We start from the raw sequence: 18,064 nt of genomic DNA, 5'->3' as shown, positions 1-18,064 counted from the left end.
ATCCTCCCCGCAAGCCCAGACGAGACAAAAACACGGGTCAAATTCAGCCTCTCCCCTTCCTTTATCGGCACGTCCGCTTCTTTCTTCCCGGAGGATAAAGGTCCCCCCCTCCGGGTTGCCTCTTTTTCTGCAGGATCCCCACCCCAGCCTGCCCAGCCACGCGGGTCCCGGCCTCTCCCCACCTTCCCAAGAAGCGAGCATTGAACACCCCCCCCGGCAGACAAAGCCAGGCAGGCAGGCGGCTGCCCCCCCCCCAAAGCCCGACACAGCCCCGCAATAACAGCCCACCCCCCAGACCGCGATGTTCTGCGCTCCGCCAACCGGACCAACCTCAAAAGCCCCGCCGCCGGTGACCAGCCCCGCTCGACACGCGTCCGGGCGTTCTCACGTGCAGCGCGGAAGGCGCGCCCCGGGTTCCCGCGAGAGGGGGGGGTCTGTCCTCTCGCAAGGGAAGGGAGGCCTCTCGGGCGCCGCACCCCCACGTGCGGCCGGGCAGCCACACCCCCAGGCGGGCGCCACAGCGCGGCCGGAGGTCTGAGAGGGGCCGCTGGAGGGGTCCGCACGACCACCACCCCCCCAGCCAGCCACCCCCTCGCAAGGGCAGAGACGGGAGCGCCGCCCCTCCTTGGCTTCCCACGCCGACCGGCGCGGCTCTCACCTGCCGCTCGGCGCTGCCGGGGCCGAGACCGAGGCCGGGGCCGGGGCTGGCCGGGGCCTTCCTGCTCTGTCGCGGCGCGGCTCTGAGGGGGAGAGAGAGCCGCACTGCTGATTGGCCCAGCCGCGCCTCCGCACCGCCTCCTGGCTCAGACGGGGGGCTGCGATTGGCCGAGCCGCCCCTCGCTCACGCTCAAGGAACGCACCGGGCGGGGGCAAGAAAGAGGGCGAGGCTGTTTTTCTTCGGCTGGCTTCGGTCCCGCTCGGTCGCCTTCTGTTCTGGGCGAGGGAAGAAACGGGCGCCGCCTGACTCAGGCGACCTTCCCGGAGAGCCAGAAGGCCGCTCGTTCTGCAAAGCGGGAGCGAGATAAAAAAGGTGGACTTCGTCCCCTTAGGCAGCGCCTGATGTTCTGTGGAGAGCGCGGACCCGCCCTCTCGGCCCGAAGGCAGGCTTTTTATTGGTCAGGTGGCCCGTCCTTTGGGAAGAGCGGCGGGGCGACCCGTCTAGTGGGCGGGGCCGGCGGGCAAGACCTGTCCATTTTTTTTCTTGCGCCAATTAATCGAAACGGATGGGCGGGCCGACGTCGAATTCCTACAGTTCATTGGAGCTGGTAAGCCGCGCCCACGCGGTGGCCTAGATTCGAAAGGAGGCGCGGTCAGCCGTAGCCCCGCCCACCTGGTTAAATGGCCAGGCGCCTCGCCCTGCCTCTGCATAATGCCGGAGGAAGCGGGTGGGGGACGAGGAGGTCTTGGCTCCCACCCGGCGTTATCAGCGCCCTTTCCAAACGCGTGAGGTTTGGGTAATGGCCGATTTGCATAAATTTTAAATAATTAGCATAGGTGGCATCCCCGCACACGGACGAGAACAGCCCCTGAACCGTATAATTCCAGCCCAGGAATGAAGAAGGGGAAAAGGGCGGAACTGCTGCAAAAGTCTGGCTTCAAAGGCGGAACTGCGGGCGCGCTTTACGGCTGAGAGGGCTCTCGCACGTGTTCGGTAGCCTGTTCGGAGGAGGAGGAGGAAGAAAGGCGGCGGTTCCCGTGTTTGGCTGGAAGTGGAGCGAGCGAGAGAGACTTTCGGTGGCTTCGGCTCCATGGCGGCTGTCGGAGAGGAAGATCCCTCCGAGCGGGAGCTGATCCCGAGTGAGGAGGACGAGGTGGAAGAGGTGAGCTTCTCCAAGAAAAGCAAGAATATACAGTATTTGCAGCGTTGACAGATAGATCCCTTGGTCCCTTCCGGCTTCAGCCATCGTTCCCGACCCTCTTCCTAACTCTGGAACTTTGATTTCACGTAATCCTCCTCTGCACGGGAGCAGCAAGGATGCATTCCCACGACCGGCGGCAGATGGCTTCCCTTTTCGTGCATTTAATTGAGTTTAATTGGGAAGTTTTGCAACTCTAAGCACCTTGGATGCAATTAATGCGCTTTGAGTTTAATTGGGAAAGGCTCTGCAACTGTAGCGTGTTTGGAGAGGGGGGGGGGAATGTCCTATTACATAAAAGTTAGAATGGCGCTTCCCTATAACGGTTTTAAATACTCCGAGACCCTCTTCTGTGTTGTTTCTCTGTGTCATAGAATATATGTGGGTATATGCAAAAATTTTTTGTCATATTTATAGATAAGATAACCTTTATTGTCATTTTTTTACTGTGGGCACAACTTGGCACACATCAAAAATGAAATTTAGTTGCCCGCTCTCAAAGTGAAACACATTATTATTATTATTATTATTATTATTATTATTATTATTATTATTATTATTATTATTATTATTATTAATTGAATTTATATACCGCCCTATCTCCCTTACGGGACTCAGGGCGGTGAACAGGCGATAATAAAAACCACGATAAATATACACAAATTTCTGTTCTAAAATCAAATTAAATAACAGGCCTGCTCTAAAAATACCCCATACAAAACCCCCACTAAAACATAATCAAACTACGCCAGGCCGTGACACACACCTAAACATACTATGAACAACATATGTATAGACCCACACCCCTACATATACGTAGCAAATAAATATTAAATACTGTCCATCTTGAATATATAACAGAAGGAGGAAGCTTGAGAGTTCACAAGGTTAATGCTGCATGGAATGTAGTGTATATTGGAGGTGGTGACCCTTTGAGAGCTGTATGCAAAGAAATTTTGTTTTAACGTATGCCAATTAGTGTACATTTGAAGTGACAATAAAGTTATTCTATTCTGGCATAATTTGACTTCTCCTTCTCTTTCCTCTTTTCCATTCTTGTTTTGGATCGACAGTAAACGCTGGATTTGGAACAATTTATGAATCCGTTTGCTTTCCTAGCAGGTGTTTTTTTTCCCCTTGAGGTAGCCTGTTAATGTTAACTCCAGAAGAAGGTGGGGGGGGAATGCTGGTGTGCTATGGTCCATGGGACACAACTTAGCGACTGAACAACAACGCACAACAAAAGCCTGTTGATGCAGGGATAATTTTCCACAGCTTGTTACCTTCATCTGGATTTATGAGTTCTTGCTCATTGGGAGTCTTTGTTCCCCAGGTGGACCAGGAAGTAGCAGCCAAGAAGCACCAGCAACTGGTAGATGCCCTCACCGCCTTGGTTGGTGGGAAGCGGTAAGAGAGAAAGTCCTTGGTGGGGGGGGTGAGAATGAGAACAACCCACCCTCAAAGGTTATCCTGTAATCCTTTTGCACTAACAAATTGGATACTGTCATTCCTGCAGACGGCGAAAGGCTGAACGTACTGAGGCCAGTGCGCAGATTTCAGAATTTGATGTGGGCGGCGGAGGTGAGATTTTGGGGGGTGGCTTCTCGCTGTTAAGTCCATACAAGACCTTTTGATTATGTGCCATCAAGTCGTTTTTGACTCCTAGGGACCACGTGGTAAGATTTTCTCTGCAACAGTCTATTCCTAACTGGGTGGTGTTTTTTTAAATCTCCCAGCAGCGTCCCCATTGCCACTGTAACCGAGTCCCTCCACCTTGCTGCCAGTCATCCTCTTTCCTTCCACCTTTCCCAGCATTAAAAGCTTTTCCAGAGAGCTGAGTCTTCCTATGATGTGTCCCAAGTAGGATAATTTGAGCCTGGTCATTTGTGCCTTGAGGGAGAACTCTGGATTGACCTCTTTGGTGATCCTTTGGTTTGTTCTTGGGCTACCCACTGTATTCTCCGACACCAAAATTCAAAGGGATCACTACTCTTCCTGTCTTGCTTCTGTAAAATGCCCTGCAGCATCTTTATCTATAGTACAGTAGGTAGTGCTTGACTTAATTCATTTAGTGACCATTTAAAGTTACAACAACACTGGAAAAAGCGGCATGGCCATTTTTCACGTTTAGGATGGTTGCAGCATCCCCACGGTCACGTGATTAAAATTCTGGCATTTGGCAACTGGCATGCCTATATGACGGTTGCAATGCTCCAGGGTAGGGGTAGGCAACTTTGGCTCTTTTATGACTCGTGGACTTCAACTATGCTGACTCAGGAATTCTGGGAGTTGAAGTCCATGAGTCATAAAAGAGCCAAGGTTGCCTACCCCTGCCCCAGGGTCATCCGATCACCTTATGTGATCTTCTGACAAGCAAAGTCAGTGGGGAAGGCAGATTCACTTAACAACCAACTGAACAACTGCAGTGACTCACTTAACAATTGGGGCAAGAAAAGTCCTAAAGTGGGGCAAAACTCACTTAACAATTGTTTTGCTTAGCAAGAGAAATTTTGAGCTCAACTGTGGCCATAAGCAGTTAAGGTAACTCCTCTGTGCTCAGTTAAAACTATTTGCTGTGCTTCCAATGCAAACTACCTGGGCCAATTGTGCGTAGAAGAAAAACGTGAACTTCAATATTCCCTCTATTCCAGACTCAGAAATGTCATTTTCTTCTGCAGGTGCCAGTGAGAAAGTCCAGCTCTCGGATCTGCTGCAACCGGTTTCTGCTGTGTCGGCTCTGCGCCCCATTCAGAAACAGCTGAAAAAAGCCCAGCAGAAAAAACCAACTGAAATTCCACTTAGCAAGGAGGAGACTGAGCGGGTAAGTTCAGAAGGAAGGATTGGAGAATATTATTAGTTGGAGTATGTCTCCTTGGTAGGGATTTGCATTTTGCTTGAGAGTTTCAGCCATATATTCGTACAGGGAACTTCTAAAGAGATATTTTTATAAAATATAAAATACACAGATACTTTCAAAGACACATAGTTAGGAATGCATTGCTACAGACTTGGGGAAAAATAAAACAAAAACATTATATAAGAATTCCAATGTGGGTATCCCCAACAGAAGCTCTGAAACACCCAAACCTACTGGATATAAATAAGATAATTAGATACAAGGAATTAGTAAATGAACAGGGAAATCTGAAAACAAAACAAGAATTGGAACAAGATATAGGCAGAGAGATTGACTGGTGGACATTTACACAAATTCAATCTAAATTCAATCTAAATATACAGAGGACAAAAAATTATATGAAATACAAAAAGAGCTGCAAGAATTGGATAAAATTATACATGGAACAGAAATAAAATTAATTAGCAATTTATACAAATACCTATTGAGATATAAAATGGAAGGCGAGGTTGTCAAAGACACAATGACTGGAGAGTATTATTAGTTGGAGTATGTATCCTTGGTAGGAATTTGCATTTGCATTCTGCTTGAGAGTTTCAGCCATGTATTCGTACAGGGAACTTCTAAAGAGATATTTTTTTCTGTACGGTAGAAATTGCCACCACGTTTAAACAGATTAGATCCTCTGTTGCTGCTCTCTCAAAGGCTTTTCTAGACTAGCATCTGCACTGAATTGTGACTGTCCTTCCCATTGCATCATTTATTTATCTCGTATTTGAAGACCGCCCATCTCCCTGACAGAGCAATCCTGGGGCAGTGTACAGGTGGATTAAAAAAACATTAAAAACTACGAATAAAAACTAGTGTAAACAATACAATGCAAACAAAAACAAGAATAAAATAATTAAAATGCAGATGTTTTTTAAAAAAGGCAATCAAGGGCCTTTGGTCTGTAAAGTGCTATCGGAAATGAGTTTCTGTAATTGATAACTGTCTCCTTAACGCAGGGGCAGGCAACCTTGGTTCTTTTATGACTCGTGGAATTCTGGGAGTTGAAGTCCACGAGTCATAAAAGAGCCAAGGTTGCCTACCCCTGCAACGGGATGTTTTGAAAATTGGGGCTCACGGTGATCCGGTTTCTCTGCAGGTGGTGAGGGAAGCAGCTTTCGCTCAGACAGCCGAAGCGCTGAACAAATGGGAACCCGTCGTGAAGCAGAATCGACGGGCCGAGCAACTGGTCTTCCCGCTGCAGCAGGAGAGTGTGAACATTATGCCCATCGAGGAAGTGATGTCAGGTTGGCAGGTCAGTGTTATCTGGACTCTATGGTAGTTAAAGTTGGCCTGGTCTAGCTGCAGCAGTGTGCTACTCTCTGAAATATATAGGCTGTGCTGTATGGACCATTTACCATGCTTTTCCTAGCCCATGATCCAGCCAATTAGAGAGGCTGGTGGCTCTATTCACACAGGATGCTGAGTTGTGATTGTGCTTCTTCTTCTTCTTTCTTCTTCATTCTTTCTTTTTCTTTCTTCAAGTCAAGTGGACTCCAGGCAAGTACCTGGAAAAGTCCCTGCATTTGGGGGGCAACGTTTTGGAAATGGCTTGTTCTTGCCTTCTTCCAGAGAGAGAATGACCGGCTCACAGTCACCCATGTGGCTTCCATGTCTAAGCCAAGACTAGAATTCCCAATCGCCTGGTTTTTAATCACAGAATGTTTTATCACTTGGCTGGATTTTCCCATCCTACTAATCCATAGATGTGGCCATGTTGCCAAAGTGCCCGAAGTTCGGTTGCATGAGTGTGTGTGTGTGTTTGTATGTGTGTGTGTATCAGAGAGAGAGAGAGAGAGAGAGAGAGAGAGAAACCATTGACACTTCAAATCCGGTTCATAAGTAGCCCCAAGGTACATGTCCAACTTTGAACAGTCACAAGTCAAGGCCTATATTTGTAATATTTTGATTATCTCCCAACTTTATTAATTTCAATTTAAGGCGGGGGTGTCAAACTGCCGGCCCGCGGGCCAGTTTCATCATACCAAAGCCGCACCCACCCCAATGCCATTAATGCAAAAAGAGTTGCGACACGTCACGTGACATGACGTGGCGAGTTTGACACCCGTGATTTAAGGGAACAGATGTACGTCTTCATCACTCAAGTCATCTCCCAGTGCATCCTGATCCTACTTTAAGCTAATTTTAAACCACCAAGATGGTCCCCACCATTCTGCCTTCAACAGTAGCAGCCACCTTGCTGGTTTCATCAACCTCCCTCAAACCTAGCCCTGAACTTAACGTGGTTTATGTCCTACACGCCCACTTTGCAGGCACGGACCCCCTTGGAGCAAGAGATCTTCAGCCTTCTCCACAAAGCTCAGCAGCCAGTGAAGGATCCACTTTTGACCCCACAGGAAAAAGTCTCCTTGAAGGCCATGAGCCTGGAAGAGGTAAAATCTTGACCTCGCCGAGCCCATTCCATTCTTTACCTTGCCTGCCCTGTCATGCTTGGTTCTACTGTGACCTAACAAAACCTCCAGCCAGCTGTTCTTTGCTTCTTCCATGTATTCCAGGCTAAGCTGCGTAGAATGGAGCTCCAGAGAGCCCGGGCCATACAGTCTTATTATGAAGCAAAAGCCCGACGGGAACGGAAAATTAAGAGTAAAAAGTAAGCAGTGTTGGAATGCCATGGGTGGGAATGTGTTATAATGTAAGAAATAGGTGCGTCCCTTGAATGGGGTGGGTAAAGATGAAGGTTTCCCCTGCCCAGTTATTTCTGACCCTGGAGGGGCGGTGCTCATCTCCATTTCTTAGCCGAAGGAGCCAGCGTTGTCCGGAAGATACTTCCACGTGGCCAGCATGACTACACGCCGAGCAGATGGAACACTCTTATCTTGTCACCAAAGTGATACCTATTTGTCTACTCGCATTGGCAGGCTTTCAAGCTGCTAAGTGGGAAGTAGCTGAGGCAAGGAACGGGAGCTCGCCCCATCGCGTAGCGCTCAGGGACTCAAACCTGGGCTGTCAGCTTGCCAGCTGACAAGCTCAGTATCTTTAATCCCTGAACCACTGCATCCCTCGAATGGGGTAAATCGTGGGCAATTGTGTTCTCCCTCCCCTTTTCCCAAAGGTTTGGGAAGGATTGGAACACGTGACTCACTCATTTAACTGAGCACGAGTTGAGTGCAAAGATCTAGGGCGGGGGGAGGCAACCTTGGCTCTTTTAGGACTCGTGGACTTCAACTCCCAGAATTCCTGAGCCAGCATGGCTCAGCTTGGAAATCTCTCCCTTTCCCCTCAGCGTGGCTGGCTCAGGAATTCTGGGAGTTGAAGTCCACGAGTCATAAAAGAGCCAAGGTTGCCTACCCCTGATCTAGGGCCTAAATAGGGTAGAAATCCAGAGATTCCTCAGCAGTGGAAGAGATCCTTGACCTAGGACCAACCATTTAGCAACTATTCAGTTATGGTGCATTTCCTCCCAAAGGAACTTAAGGCCTGGTTCCAGTGGCCAGGGCCCGTGATCACATTTCTGGTGCTTGGACATCCGGCCTGCATTTATGATTGTTTCAGCATCCCACAGCCACACGATGGTTTTGTAGGCTCCGTTACTGTTGTAAGTTGAAGACTTACCTGTATGATGGGAGATGTACTATGAAAACATCTGGAGGATGAGCGGTTCCTGGCTCTTCTCCAGTGCTTTGTTCTCTTGGCTTGCCTTGCCTTCCTTGAATCCAGAAGTGGCTGCAACTCTTTTTTTTCAGAAGCTGGGTGATTACATCCATGGCCTTTCTCTCCTTCTCGCCCCAAGGTTTCACAAAATGCTTAGGAAGGGGAAGAGTCGGAAGGTGCTGCAGGAGTTTGAGACGCTGCGGAAGTGCAATCCCGAGGCTGCCCTGGAGCAGCTGGAGACGATTGAGAAAGCACGGATTGAGGTGAGGCTGGTCTTCTTCCAAATGAAGCCAAAATGGAGGCCTCTATGCTTTGAGATAAACATACCGGCATTCTTGCTTTGGGGGACACCAGCGCTCCGTTGTATTGACAGTTCTGTCTTTCTTCCTACAGGAGAGGATGAGCCTCAAACACCAGAATAAGGGCAGGTGGGCCAAGTCAACTGTCATTATGGCCAAGTATGACCTCCAGGTGAGAGAGCATTGGAGAAGGGTCCTCCTTAACATCTTAAGTTGTTAAGCTGTGGTGGCGCAGTAGTTTGACTGCAGTATTGCAAGCTAACTCTGCCAACTGTCAGTAGTTTGATTCTCACTGGCTCAAGGTTGACTCAGCCTTCTATCCTTCCGAGGCTGGAAAAATGAGGACCGAGATTGTTGGGGGAGCAAGATGCTGACTCTGTAAACCACTTAAAGAGGGCTATAAAGCACTGTGAAGCGGTATATAAGTCTAAATGCTATTGCTATGAAATGGAGTTAGTCCCGGTATTTCTACATTCATCTCAAAAAAGAGGTGAAAACCCATTCTAAAGGAGAAATTGTCTTAAGAAAGAGTAATTATGCATACTGGTTCATTCATTAATGTCTACTTTTTGCAGGAATTTCTGACTTTGAAAGTTTTAGAAATACCAGATGCCAAAAGTAGCTTCTCTCTAAGTTTTATTGTTTTAACATCTCATCCCTAGTAGATACCGGGACTGAAAACGTGCTTTATAAATTACAAGTTGGCCCAGCATGTCAGCTAGGATACCTTATTGGCCTCCTGCAGAACTTGTGTTCTGCTTTTTGTTCCTGGCTTTGATTGGTGATCTCTAAAGATTTAGATAAAAATAAGTCAAAGTGAGACCTGTCTTGCGTTCATCGACTTATATTTTTGGCTGCTACATGGTGATTTATACCTTGGTTTCCCAGGCTAGGCAAGCAATGCAAGAACAGCTGGCTCAGAACAAAGAACTAACCAAGAAGGTCTGTCCTGCCTCAGAAAGCGAAGAGGAAGACATAGGTGACAGCCCTGAAGCACAGAAGGAGCTTGTTCCAGAGGTTGTCAATGAGAGGCATATCGGAATGGATTTCAGCAACCCCTGGATGTTAGGAAAAGGTCCTGCAGAATCCAAGGAAAAGCCAAATCTTCCAGTAGAAGACAGCGGAGAGAGTGAGGGAGAAGGAGAAGAACCACTCATGGCCAGCGAGAAGGATCTGTCTCAAGGTTCTGATGGACCATGGCAGAGCCTAAAATGTCAGCTAGGCAGTGCTGGGCTTCAAGGTGAGCTGCCAAAGTATCCAGAGAAGCTTTAATCATAACTGGGGGGGTTCCTTTATTTCAGGAGTCTCCAAAGTTGGCAACTTTAAAACTTGACCTCAACTCCCAGAATTCCTCAGCCAGCCAGGCACCATCAACTTGTAACTGGGCTGGAGAATCTATTGGCCTGCAGATATTGGTGAACTAAAGTTGTTATCATGGGTGAGGATGACAACTAGGAACCTGCAGATTCCCCTTCACTGATACTTGTGCACTCTTTGGCTTGGTTTGCATATTGTATAACCTCCCCCCATCCCAGTTTACCTGCACAACGTGAGCCAATTGGGTTGCTACATAGAACCATTAATCAGATATATGCTGGCTCTGTAAACCGCTTAGGGCTGCAAAGCACTAGGAAGCTGTATATAAATCTAAGTGCTATTGCTATGGCTATTTTGACTGACTTTGCAGGGCACCATAGGCTCAAATGTAGTTGGCTAGTCTGGGTGTTTGAGTGTTTGCACATCCAGGTAATGTGTATTTGTGTCAGCCTTGTGAGGTAGCCCAGACAAGAAGCACACCCAGATGAAGTATGTCTGCTCTATTGCGTAAGGTTACCTTAACGCAGTGGTTCTCAACCTGTGGGTCGGGACCCCATTTGGGGTCGATCGACCATTTCACGGGGATCGCCAAGCAAGGCTGTCCGCCATTTTTTTTGTCCGCCATTTTTTCCACTTTTCCGGCGGGTGCCTTACCTCCCTTGGGCTGGGCCAGCTGGTGGTCGGCCTGCTCTGTCTCTGCCGCTTGCCAGCTACGCCTCGGCCGGCGCAGGGGGAGGAACCACGCATGCACGGCGCTCCCGGGCAGGGAAAGTCCTCGACTTACGACCGGTTGGGTAGTCCTCGACTTACGACCGGTTTAGTCCTCGACTTACGACCGGTTTAGTCCTCGGCTTACAACAGGTTGGGGTCGCGGCATTAAAAAGGTTGAGAACCACTGCCTTAACGGAATCTTGCAGGTCTGGAAGTATACTTCTCCCCTCACCTTTGCAGCCTGAGAAACTAAAGGGGTGGGGTCCCTTCTGAGATGCTTACCACGCCCCCATTCCTTCTGTGGGCTCAGCTGCCTCTTATCTGACTATCGTGTAGTCTTCCCTTCTGTCTCCCAAGGTCATTCCTACATGCCACTAGGAACCATACCTGACAATCACGATGATTTTGGCTGATGAGGGGGGTGTCTATCATGCAAACACGGGCAATTCTCATTTTATCCTAGCATGTGTTGAACCTATCTGAAATGGAGCTTTGCTTTAGTCCACCCTGGCTCTTCTCCTATCACGCACGCTATCTTGATTCTGGCGCAGAACCTGGCAAAGAGGAGGTCCCACCAGATGCTCCGCCGAGCCCCCCCTCAGGGGAGCAGCCTTTCCTGAGTGAGAAGCTGAAACGGGTCCGCACCCTGGAGGACCTGGAGGGCCTGGAGCCGGAAGACGCTCCACAAGAAGGCGAGATGCTGCAACCCAAAGAGACCCAGTCCTCCCAGTCAGTGGGAGCCGAGTCCCTGCTACATCCCCAGATCAGCAAGTCCAAGAAGTCGGCCAAGCAGCAGAGCCTGATAGATCTCAAGGCGGTCCTTGAGGGAACACCACGTGTCACACAATGCCCGCTTGTGCCCGCTGCTGTGCAGGATGAGGTGAGCGCCATCGGGGAAGGAGGGCAAGGTATTCGGGTAGAGGGCAGGAAGAAGCAGCACCCTTTGGGTAGATTATTTTCCAATCAAGAAGAATATTTGTAGCTCAAGGTTGAAATGAGGGGTCCTTGGTGCTCTCTGAGCTTGGTGGCTTTCTTGTAAACGTTTCATTACCCAAACTAGGTAACCTCGTCTGTGCTGGCGCATTCACCGCTTCTGGAGGCAGGTTGTTCCACTGGTTATTTGTTCTAACTGTCAGGAAGTTTCTCCTTAGTTCTAGGTTGCTTCTCTCCTTGGTTAGTTTCCATCCGTTGCTTCTTGTCCTGCCTTCAGGCGCCTTGGAGAATAGCTTGACTCCCTCTTCTTTGGGGCAGCCCCTGAGATATTGGAACATTGTTATCATGTCCCCCCTCGTCCTTCTCTTCGTTAAACTAGACATACCCAATTCCAGCAACCATTCTTCATATGTTTTAGCCTCCAGTCCTCTTCTCTGTACTCTTTCTAGTGTCTCAACAAGTGTAAGAATCTGGGCTGGTCCTCAGAATAAAACCAGGTAAACAATTGCCCCCCAGGATGAATGAGCGCATGCTTTTTAACATTTATTTTTTAGCTCATGTGGGGCAGAGGCATCGGGAGAGACAAGCTCCAAAGCCACTGTTAGGTTTCTGCATTCCATACAGTTTTATCTCCTTTTAGGGTCCAGCAAGATCTTTTAAGCGAGTTCTGAGCTTCCCGTAACGCAGTCCTTGACCTTTTTTTTAAGAATTCACATTTAAAATAGCTCGGAGCGCCACGGTTGTCCTCTTCATCTGCCACCTTGCCTGTTGACTGAAAACCCATCAGGTCCTTCCTCACCAGAGCCTGTTTTTATTTCCTTGGGCAGCTGGAGTCCGCCGTGAGCCAGCGGCAGATGATCCAAGAGGCTTTTGCCAGCGACAACGTCCTCGATGACTTCCTGAAAGAGAAGCGAGCAGCTGAAGAAGGCAGCAAACCCAAAGCCATTGACCTGGTGCTTCCCGGATGGGGCGAATGGGGAGGCGTGGGGCTGCATCCAAGCAAAAAGAAAAAGAAAAGGTACTTTGGGAGATGAGGTTGGACGGCTGTCAAGGCCCCTGCCCTGTTCTCTCTGCTCAATCTCTTGCTTCTCTTAACAATTAACCAGTGGAACGGCTTGCCTCCAGAAGCTGTGGGTGCTCCACCAAAGGAGGTTTTTAAGAGACTAGACAGCCATTTGGTTTAGGACAGTGATGGCGAACCTTTTAGAGGCTGAGTGCCGAAACTGCAACCCAAAACCCACTTATGCATCGTTGAGTGCCGGCTGGGTGTGGCCCATTGGGTGGGCGTGGCCCATTGGGTGGGTGTGGCTCATTGGGTGGGTGTGGCCCATTGGGCGGGCGTGGCTGCGGTGGTAACGGCAGACTGGGTGGGACTAAAAAATTCAATCAATCAATTCCAACTTTGCAAGATTTTTTTCCCCCACGAGAAGTTGAAATTGACTGATTGATTGAACCTTTTTTTATATATATATACACGGCAGCGGAGGCCTAAAGTGAAAAGGTTTTATAAAACCCAGGTGAAGGCCTAGGACTGGGGCGATGGCGTGCGTGCCCACAGAGAGGGCTCCGAGTGCCGCCTCTGGCACCCGTGCCATAGGTTCGCCACCACTGGTATAGGATCTCCTGCTTGAGTAGAGGGTTAGCAGACTAGAAGACCTCCGAAATCCCTTCCAACTCTTGTTATTTTATTAGGTTCCTTATCAAGCCAGCACCTGGACCTCCAAGGAAAGACCGGCACCTGCCCCACGTTCTGCTGAATGAACAGCGGAATATTTTAGCCGCAGCTCATCAGGTGAGATCAACGTTCCTTTTCAGGATGGTTCTTCCCGGTAAATTTTGTGCATTGAATTGGATTTATTGATTTGATTGATGCAGCCATCCCTCTCTCGACAGAGGCTCCCATTTAAAAACAAGCCGGAATTGGCAGGTCAACAACGCAGAGCTAAGCAGACAGATTCGCAAACCGTGCTAGCTCCAAATCAAATCAAACCAAACCACACATTTGCTGGTTTTACACAAAGCACTTAATTTGGTCTTTGAGCTAACCCGTTTTCTACGTTCAGCCAATACGATGAATTGTGAAAGAATGGAATGGCCCGAGTTGAACCAACATGAAAAGCTACCCAAAATATAACCACATTTAGAATAAGAGTGCCATTACTCCATTTTTAACCTGGTTTAAGTGAGTTGTGCATAGCCAGCCAGTGGTATACAAGGAACAGGAACGGCACCTATGATATGCTAACATAAAATCCATAGGAATGCAATATTATACATTTAAAAGCTTTTTGTTATTTCTGAGAATCTTATATAATTTCCAGAAATCATACTAAAATCATACTGAAGATTGCATGAGTGAGTGTTTTGAAATATTGCAAGACTCTGGTCATTTTTTTTATTTTATTTTTTAAGATTTTGGATGTGCAACTACCTGAAACAATTTCTAAATCTTAGTAGCCTGTATAAATCAGTCCATAATTTTATATCTAAAAACTTAGATTCGTGACGTATGTTGCTGAGTATCCATGTTTTACAAATTGTGATGAACTTGGGAAAATAAATGAAGACACTAAGTTTAACAATAATCACTAACTCAGAAGGCAGATATGCCTCTTCTGCCTTTTCTGATGTTGCGCTGGCTTGAATGAGCCCTGGTGGCTTAGTGGTTAAAGTGTAGTATTGCAGGCTAACTCTGCCCACAGTCTGGAGTTCAATCCTGACGGGGCTAGTATACAAGTCTAGTGCAGATTGCTAGCGCAGATTCAGACAATATGATGCTCTGCTTTTCAATCTTTCCTTTCGGGGCTGACACTGATTCCCAGATAGACCAGCTAGGAAACATAACCAGATAAATTAATTCTATTTTTTATTGCAAAGCTACATTAAGATAATCTTGCAAGTCTGAAATGACACCGTCTCTTTTGCAGCCTCTTGCCCCACCCGCTATCCAGGTGGGGACCATGCTGTCTAGCCTCTCCCTGGACAGCATCTGTGCTCCCACCTCCCAGGGTCTTTCTCACCTACCATGATGGATCCCTTTCCTCCCACAGGTGAACCAGCTCCCCTTCCCCTTTGAGAACAGTCAACAATTTGAACGCAGTATCCAAGTGCCGGTGGGCTCCACTTGGAACACGCAACGGGCTTTTCAACAGCTGACAGCTCCCCGGGTCATCACTCAGCCCGGCCAGATCATTCATCCCATCACTGCAGAAGATACCAACCTGATCCACCAGAAGGACAGGTCAACAGCCACAGCTGGACAGAAACCAGATTTGGAGTTAGCCCTCCCTTTCCGCCAGCCTCGTCCCCACCATATCCCAAAGAAGAAAGGCCGGTAGGAGTGAATTTGTGCTTATTCAACCATGGGCACATTGGCATCTTGTTGGCACTGTCCAGAACTGGACATTGCCCTTCTTTGAGGCTCATCCTATTTATATGAGGATCATATATACCAGGGGTAGGCAACCTTGGCTCTTTTATGACTCGTGGACTTCAACTCCCAGAATTCCTGATCCAACCACGCTGAGGGGAAAGGGAGAGGTTTCCAAGCTGAGCCATGCTGGCTGAGGAATTCTGGGAGTTGAAGTCCACGAGTCATAAAAGAGCCAAGGGTTGCCTACCCATGATATATACCAAGGCTATGCCTGCTGAAATGGAAGATATAACTGCTTTCTTTCAAATGATTTGGTTTTATTCCATAGCCCTCACCCACACTTCCCCTTTTAAAAAAAATGCTAAAGAAGCTAGTTAAAACTCTTTCAACTCGTCCCTTCTTGATGAGTGAGCTACCTCGGGGGAACAAGCAGTCCTATAACCACGAGCCTCTTGCAGGCACCCTAATAAAGTCTGAAACATGCCTTAGATCAGGGGTAGTCAACCTTGGCTCTTTTATGACTCGTGGACTTCAACTCCCAGAATTCCTGAGGCAGCTAAGCTGGCTCAGGAATTCTGGGAGTTGAAGTCCACGAGTCATAAAAGAGCCAAGGTTGACTACCCCTGCCTTAGATTCTTATAGAAGGTTGAGGCACCCTTTTCAACCAGTTAAAAACCTCAGCCCTTCTCTCGGAATAATTCGGTTGATTCTTCCTTTTGTGGGGGGGGGGGGGTTAAGGTGCTAGCACCTTCTGGACCCCCAACTCTGTCTGGAAAAAAAAAAGACAAATTTTTACTCAACTGCCAGTTTGAGACATCTGTACTATTTTCATAATTCCATTGTCCTTAAGAAGGACAGAAGAGAAAAATGTAATGCACAAACACACCAAAAGCAAAAAAATGCAGTTTAGTTGGAAGAAGAGAAGGGGAAAACACAGGAAGTTTTCTTGCAGAAACACAGTTTTTTTTATAGCAGGTATCCAACAAATAGAGAAATGACCAGAAACAGCCAACTAATAAACGGATCTGTGTATTTTTGGGGAAATGTCCTATTTTTCATTATTCTTTCTAATGCAGGACTGTGTTTTTGTACCAAGGCTGAATCTGCGATTGTGTTTTCTTTCCTCCTAATTTTCTTAACAAGATGCGAAAAAAAGGACAATGAACGCCCTTCAAAATTTGCAGGCATAACTTTAAAAATTGGGGGTTTTTTGTGTTTTTTTTGCCAGAGCTTGAGTTCCTAGACAACATCAAAAATAAATTAGGCTGCTTGCTTAAATGAGTGGTCTTCTAAAGTTGTCGCTATTCCCCTGCTTGGTTGTCTTCTTGATCCACAATTCAACATTGTAAGTTTCCAGTCGTTATGATTGAAAAGATGATTTAGGTAAGGCTGATTTTTCAGATGCTTAGGAAGGTGAGTGGGTAAGACTGAACAACATTTTTAGGAATCTGCAGGCAATATTTTCATCTCTTTTGATGCTTCCCCCTTCTCGGTGACAGGAAGAGGATAAATTTTGCAAACAGAACAGTTGCATATAAATTTGACTGCGTTGCATCATTTTATACGTATTGCTTCATCAAAATAACATATTTTGGTTAAAGTCTATTAGCTTCAAGGAGGGTTAAATAGACAGGTGGTCCTGCCTCCATGGGGGGCAGGAAAGCATCTCTTCCATTTCTTCCTGTTTTCTCCCCATTTTGAAGAACGTCGGCAAAAGATATTAAGCCAATGCTAAGCACATCAAAAAGACCACCTCTGTGGACAAGGATGCTAAAAGTGGATTCAAAGTAAACCATAAAACCACCTTCGAGCAAATGAAAATACTACCGGGTGTTTCTAACCCGGTACCCTAAATGAGTCACAGGTGAACCCCACAGAGGTGTGGGGCTTAATTCTGCCTCCCTCCATCCCAAGGATCCTGAGGGGTGGGGTTTACAATACTCATAATGCCCAGCAAACATTGCTAGCTAAAGGTAAGATTAGACAAAAACCTTCACAAGTAAATCAGGTTGTAAAATTTGTGCCAGACTTTTATTGTATTTATTTTCCACCTGTGAGAAAGCTCCGAATACATGGAATCCCGGACTTAATAACCATTCTTTTAGTGCCAAAGTTACAACGGCGCTAGAAAAGTGACTGACAACCGTTTTTCAGACTTACGATCGTTTTTCAGATTTATGACCGTTGCAGCACACACACCCACGGTCACGTGATCAAAATTCAGACGCTTGACAACTGACTCGTGTTTATGAGGTCGTGTGATTCCCCTTTAGCGACCTTCTAACGAACAAAATCAAAGGAGGAGCCAAATTAAGAACTCTTGTTACTAATTTAACAACTGCAGCGATTCCCTTAACGACTTGACAAGAAAGATTGCGCAACGGAACAAAACTCACGTAACTTTTGTGTCACATTAGCAAGGGAAATTTTGGGTTCCGCTGCGATCGTAAATGGAGGAGTGCTTGTATTTTCCAAATACCCTGGACACTTGCTTCCCAATGTTATTTTTTCACATCACTTACGAATCCTAAGGGAAGCACATCCATGGATAAGGAATCCACAAGGCAGAAACACGGGTTCAAATGCTCGACTTGTGCATTGGATAGAGCCTGGAGAAGGTCTTAGAATTAACCCTTGTTCCTGGTCAGGATTAGATTAGTACAGGGGTCTCCAACCCCCGGTCTGTGGACCGGTACTGGGCTGCAGCATGCCAGCAATTGGTCCGCACAAACAAGCAAAGCCCCATCTGTGGGATGCAGTCAACACACAAAACCATGCACCCTCCAAGTCCGTGGAAAAACCTTTCCACGGAACTGGTCCCTGGTGCCCAAAAAATTGGGGGCCTCTGGATTACTAGATGGTGAGAAAGAATTCTTAGAAGCTCTAAGAACCGCTGCCTGAACGTCCCTGTCGAACATCATTGGATAAGCGACTGATTGACATCTTAAACTAGGTTGAAAGGTAGATGGCTAGCTTGTGGCTTAGCCAGCGAGCTCACTTCTGGTTAACTGGACCACCAGTACGTTTGACCACAAATGGACAACAGGTACCAGCCTGG

General features: G+C 47.4%; 1 protein-coding gene across 1 annotated transcript; it reads left to right on the top strand.

The window, feature by feature from the left end:
* The first annotated feature begins 1,748 nt into the window (after positions 1-1,748).
* On the top strand, positions 1,749-15,081 carry UTP14A (UTP14A small subunit processome component). Its single transcript, XM_015820576.1, has 14 exons — positions 1,749-1,820; positions 3,190-3,263; positions 3,373-3,437; positions 4,535-4,677; positions 5,861-6,016; positions 7,035-7,154; positions 7,278-7,372; positions 8,513-8,636; positions 8,767-8,844; positions 9,561-9,912; positions 11,252-11,580; positions 12,461-12,651; positions 13,326-13,425; positions 14,684-15,081. The coding sequence occupies exons 1-14, from the start codon at positions 1,749-1,751 to the stop codon at positions 14,969-14,971; spliced, it is 2,187 nt and encodes a 728-aa protein (XP_015676062.1). The 3' UTR covers positions 14,972-15,081.
* The last annotated feature ends 2,983 nt before the right edge of the window (positions 15,082-18,064 follow it).

The sequence above is a fragment of the Protobothrops mucrosquamatus genome, unplaced genomic scaffold, assembly GCF_001527695.2.
Source record: "Protobothrops mucrosquamatus isolate PMUCROS unplaced genomic scaffold, P.Mucros_1.0 scaffold1146, whole genome shotgun sequence".
Classification (NCBI taxonomy): domain Eukaryota; kingdom Metazoa; phylum Chordata; class Lepidosauria; order Squamata; family Viperidae; genus Protobothrops; species Protobothrops mucrosquamatus.
Note: the sequence above shows the minus strand (reverse complement) of the source record. Positions and strands in the feature narration are given on the sequence as shown.

Coding starts and splice junctions, on each gene's coding strand:
- UTP14A (XM_015820576.1), top strand. CDS start 1,749: ATGGCGGCTGTCGGAGAGGAAGATCCCTCCGAGCGGGAGCTGATCCCG. Junction 8,637..8,766: donor TTGAGAAAGCACGGATTGAG/GTGAGGCTGGTC, acceptor TTCTTCCTACAG/GAGAGGATGAGCCTCAAACA. Junction 9,913..11,251: donor AGGCAGTGCTGGGCTTCAAG/GTGAGCTGCCAA, acceptor ATTCTGGCGCAG/AACCTGGCAAAGAGGAGGTC.